General features: G+C 43.7%; 1 protein-coding gene across 1 annotated transcript in view; it reads left to right on the forward strand.

Annotated features, from left to right (window-relative positions):
- The window catches only part of CACNB2 (calcium channel, voltage-dependent, beta 2 subunit), a 225,464-nt gene that overhangs the window by 218,122 nt on the left and 2,017 nt on the right, over window positions 1-5,325 (forward strand). The window contains exons 11-13 of the mRNA XM_015414605.1: window positions 1,116-1,267; window positions 1,589-1,684; window positions 3,916-4,101. Of these exons, the coding sequence (XP_015270091.1) occupies window positions 1,116-1,267; window positions 1,589-1,684; window positions 3,916-4,101 (434 nt within the window). The remainder of the gene's footprint in view (window positions 1-1,115; window positions 1,268-1,588; window positions 1,685-3,915; window positions 4,102-5,325) is intronic.

The raw sequence follows: 5,325 nt of genomic DNA on the forward strand, positions 1-5,325 counted from the left end.
ACATGTATTGGTTGGAGATATATCTACAGGCTATATCTCAAGCAAAATACCAGATTTACATAAGAACATAAGAATGTTGGATCAGGCCAAAGGCCCATCCAGTCCAACACTCTGTGTCACACAGTGGCCAGAAATACCAGTGCCATCAGGAGGTCCACCAGTGGGGCCAGGACATTAGAAGCCCTCCCACTGTTCCCCCCCCAAGGACCAAGAAGACAGAGCATCACTTGCCCCAGAGCCCCTAGCTATACCTTGTGGCTAATAGCCACTGATGGACCTCTGCTCCATATGCTTATCTAATTCCCTTTTGAAGCCGTCCATGCTTGTAGCCGCCACCACTTCCTGTGGCAGTGAATTCCATGTGTTAATCACTCTTTGGGTGAAGAAGTACTTCCTTTTATCCGTTCTAACCCGACCGCTCTGCAGTTTCATGGAGTGCCCACGAGTTCTTGTATTGTGAGAAAGGGAGAAAAGTACCTCTTTATCTACCTGCTCTATCCCATGCATAATCTTATAAACCTCAATCATATCTCTCCTCAGTCGTCGTTTCTTCAAGCTAAAGAGCCCTAAGTGCTTTAACCTTTCCTCATAGGGAAAGTGTTCCAACCCTTTTATCATTCAAGTTGCCCTTTTCTGCACTTTTTCCAAAGCTATAATATCCTTTTTAAGGTGTGGTGACCAGAACTGCACACAGTATTCCAAATGAGGTCGCACCATTGATTTATAGAGGGGCATTATGATATTGGCTGATCTGTTTTCAATACCCTTCAATATTTCTTAATACCCTTTCAATATTTCTTAAAACCATTTTCTCAAGCCCTAGATCTTATGATTAGAAATAAAAGTGACCACAGCATTTTAGCATTATAAGTCACTCTGACAAGGCTGTAACTACTTCCATTGGAGAATGCACATCTCAAGAACCATATTTTTACTGTAAACAAAGTATATTCTATTTACAAGTGCGTATGTCTGTGTGTGTATAAGTATTTTTTTAAAGCCCAGCTATTATATTGTTTTGGATGCTATGTACCCTCATGTACCATTTCAGCATTTATTGCATAATGGTATTTTTTTAACACTGTCATAACTGGATTTCTTTTACTTTTCTGCAGCTGAAGTTCAGAGTGAAATTGAACGAATATTTGAATTAGCAAGGACATTGCAGCTGGTAGTACTTGATGCTGATACTATTAATCATCCAGCTCAACTTAGTAAAACTTCGCTGGCTCCAATTATAGTATATGTAAAGATTTCTTCTCCAAAGGTAAATATTCTTAGCTATTTGCACACTTATGCATTCAGTTCTTAACTGTAGTGTGAAAAGGCACATTCCATTGCCAGTAAATATTGATGAATTTATGTGTGTGTGTATTAATTACAAGAGGGAAATACCATCAATAAATGAGGTACTATTCATACATAGATTTGCTGCATTGCTGAAGACCTCTTAAGCATGAAAGAATATCTCCCTTTGCTTTAAGACACTTTTGGTATCTGTACGTAGAGTTTCTTTCTACAGAGTTCAAAGCTTGACACTTTCTTTCCTTGTGCCTTCATAATTTAACTGCATCCCTCTTTTCCACAGGTTTTACAGAGGTTAATAAAATCACGAGGCAAATCTCAGGCTAAACACCTAAACGTTCAAATGGTAGCAGCTGATAAACTGGCTCAGTGCCCTCCAGTGAGTTATTCTTAATTTAGACTGCTGAAAATAGATTATTGGAATTCCTTCCCTCCTTCCTTCCTTCCCTCCCTCCCTCCCTCCTACCTACCTACCTACCTACCTACCTACAAAAATTGGAACAGGGTGGATTCTTGTGTTCTTTATATACATTAGTCACTACCCATGAGGGCAGAAAATCTCCAATTCTCCTGGCCCCAATTCAATGTGTGTCCATGTTTCAATTCAAGTTCCATACAGAAAGCACTTTTCAAAAAGCAGTAATCACATGCATCAGCTATGTGGCAAAGAAAACTAGCCTGCCTGCTTCCCAGCTAAACAGTTTATTGGCATGGTTAATGCTTTCCTAAAGGGATCCATGCATGGGACTCTAATACCTGGATTGAAGGGTGATCTGTATGCACACTGCCTGTTTGCATATGCAATTCTTCATTCAGTCATGGCTGAGTACATGGCTATAAATAAATAAATGTCCTATTTTGAACAAGCCCCAGGATACTGGGAATACCATAACTTTCCCTGGCATACTGGTCCCTTCTTTGTAAATAAACAGTTCCCCCCCCCCCTGATATATCTTACATTTTTCATTGACAATTGGAATCATGCCTATCAAATGGTAGAATTTTTTTCAGGATACTTTAACATAAGAACATAAGAGAAGCCAACATTGGATCAGGCCAATGGCCCATCCAGTCCAACACTCTGTCACACAGTGGCCCAAAATACCAGGTGCCATCAGGAGGTCCACCAGTGGGTCCAGTACACTAGAAGCCCTCCCACTGTTGCCCCCCCCCCAGCACCAAAAATACAGAGCATCACTTGCCTCCAACCGAGAGTTCCTATCTATACCTTCTGGCTAATAGCCACTGATGGACCTCTGTTCCATATGTTTATCCAATTCCGTCTTGAAGCCGTCCATGCTTGTAGCTGCCACCACCTCCTGCGGCAGTGAATTCCATGTATTAATCACTCTTTGGGTGAAGAAGTGCTTCCTTTTATCCATTCTAACCTGACTGCTCAGCAATTTCATGGAGTGCCCACAAATTCTTGTATTGTGAGAAAGGGAGAAAGTACTCCCTTTCTTCTAAGACTTTAGCCTCTTTTCATAGAATCATAGAATGTTAGAGTTGGAAGGGACCTTGCAGGTCATCTAGTACAACCCCCTGCACTCTGCAGGAGCATAGCCAAAAGATAGCCCTACATATCTACAACATACCCGAAAGATGGTCGTCCAGCCTCCGCTTGAAAACGTCCAGCGAAGGAGCATCCACTACCTCCCAAGGCAGACTGTTCCACTGCTCAACCACTCTTAGGAAGTTTCTCCTGATATTTAGCCGGTAACGACTCCCTTGCAATTTCCACCCATTAGACCTAGTCTTGCAATCCAGAGCAAGAGAGAATAGATCCACTCCATCTTCTACATGACAGCCCTTCAAATACTTGAAGACTGCAATCGTGTCCCCTCTAAGCCTTCTCTTTCCCAGGCTAAACATACCCAACTCTTTCAGCCTTTCCTCATAAGACTTGGATTCCAACCCTCTCACCGTCCTGGTTGCCCTCTTCTGGACACGCTCGAGCTTGTCAACATCCTTCCTAAAATGTGGTGCCCAAAACGACACAGTACTCCAGGTGAGGCCTGACCATAGCAGAATAGAGCGGAACTACCACCTCCCTTGATCTGGACACAGTGCTTCTATTAATGCATCCTAAGATTGCATTAGCTTTCTTCGCAGCCACATCGCACTGCAGGCTCATGTTTAGCTTGTGATCAACCAGAACACCTAGATCCCTTTCACATGTGCTACTGTCAAGCCAAGTCCCTCCCATTCTATATCTGTGCCTTTGATTTTTTGTACCTGTGTAGGACTTTGCACTTCTCTCTATTGAAATTCATTTTATTTGTCTCAGCCCACTATTCCAGCCTATCTAGATCATTTTGAATCCTGACTCTGTCTTCTTCAGAATTAGCAATCCCACCCACCTTCGTGTCATCTGCAAATTTGATAAGCATCCCCCTATGTCTTCCTCCAGGTCATTTATAAAAACATTGAACAACACCGGGCCGAGGACCGAGCCCTGGTTCTGTGTGCTTTTAAATTGTTTATGAACTATCACATGAATTTTATGACAAATTCAGTCAACATGGTTACTTTGGGGTCATTAATAGGTTTGGTTCATTATTATTTTTTTTGGTTCCAATGGTTGATGTGACTAAACTACCCTATTTACAGGAAATGTTTGATGTGATTCTGGATGAGAACCAGCTTGAAGATGCTTGTGAGCACCTAGCTGACTATTTGGAAGCATATTGGAAGGCCACACATCCTCCTAGCAGCCATTCCCCCAATCAGCTCCTAACTCGCACCCTGGCAACTGCCACTCTTCCTGTCAACCCTAGCACAGATACTAACTTACAGGTAAAGTATTATTCAGACTTTCTCCCTGGAGCCTGTTGCAAGTGCCAGTACCATTCAAAGGCATTATAGCGGCTGTGTTTGTGCTGTATTTACTGTATAAATACATAACACTTGTCCCCTTAGCTTTTTGATCTGATACAGATAGAATTTTGCATAAACCAACAGTTCCATTCATATTTGGACTTAGTGGCTCAAGAGTTATATGTGGCTTTTAGACGTGCCTGCTATGACTCTTCCAGGTACTGTTTTCCATGGTATGTTCTAGGAAAGTGGTCAACTTCTTAGAAATTGGGATAATGTTTAAAACACAACTCACCTTGTCCATGCCAATTATATTAAGGTTGTGGATACAGAGGAATTCTATGTGAGTTTGAATCAACATATATAGCTGTGGAATGCTAGCCATAGAACAGAACTCCTTGTGAGTAAAAAAAACTTAGGCCCTGGTCACACGAGCTGGATATCGCGGGGGGAAGGCGTGGTTAATTGCCCCGGCGCAGTTTGATCCGCGATTACGCGATCAGACGCACCGGCGGCACACCACGGGTCCTTCCCTCGGTGCCGGCGGGTAAACGAGGATGGTGATCACATGACGATCCTGCAGCGCGGCAAAGAAGCAGCGCGGCGCAATCACACGAGCAATGGCTAGGCGTTGCCGCCATGACAAACGGGGCCATTTTTTTTTAAAGACGAAACAGCACTTTCACTTTTCTCTTTGTGTGCATGCGCCGTTGGGTGCTTGTGCGCATCTTGTGGAGACTTGGGGGGGTAACCTGTTTGCGAAGGGACATGGGCGGGCGCCAGATGCCACCACCGGAAACGAGATCAGACGCCAGCCCTTGCCCCGCGGTTTCTGGAAACTAGTACCTTGGAGGTACTAGTTTTTAACTCCGCATCTTCGGCAGGAAGCCTCAGGTTCGCCACGGGAGCTCTACGCTTCCCAGATGTTGCGGTGTGATCGCGCCCGGAAAATCCGCCTATCTTCTGTCTCTGTAGCGTGGCTAATGCTCCGTGTGACCGCAGCCTTAGTGAGGAGGGAGGTTCTAACCAACTTTTCTCCCGCAGAACTAAAATAAAACTTGAGGATGAGGGACTTTTTATAGAGAGAAGCAGTTCGTTAAACACCCAGCCTAATAGAGTAATGGAGAACTCAAAACCTTGCACACTGTTCTGTGTCATAACTGTGACTTGCAAACCCTTCTCACTACAGATACACAAGGCCCA

Source organism: Gekko japonicus, unplaced genomic scaffold, assembly GCF_001447785.1.
Source record: "Gekko japonicus isolate JY-2015 unplaced genomic scaffold, Gekko_japonicus_V1.1 scaffold780, whole genome shotgun sequence".
NCBI lineage: Eukaryota > Metazoa > Chordata > Lepidosauria > Squamata > Gekkonidae > Gekko > Gekko japonicus.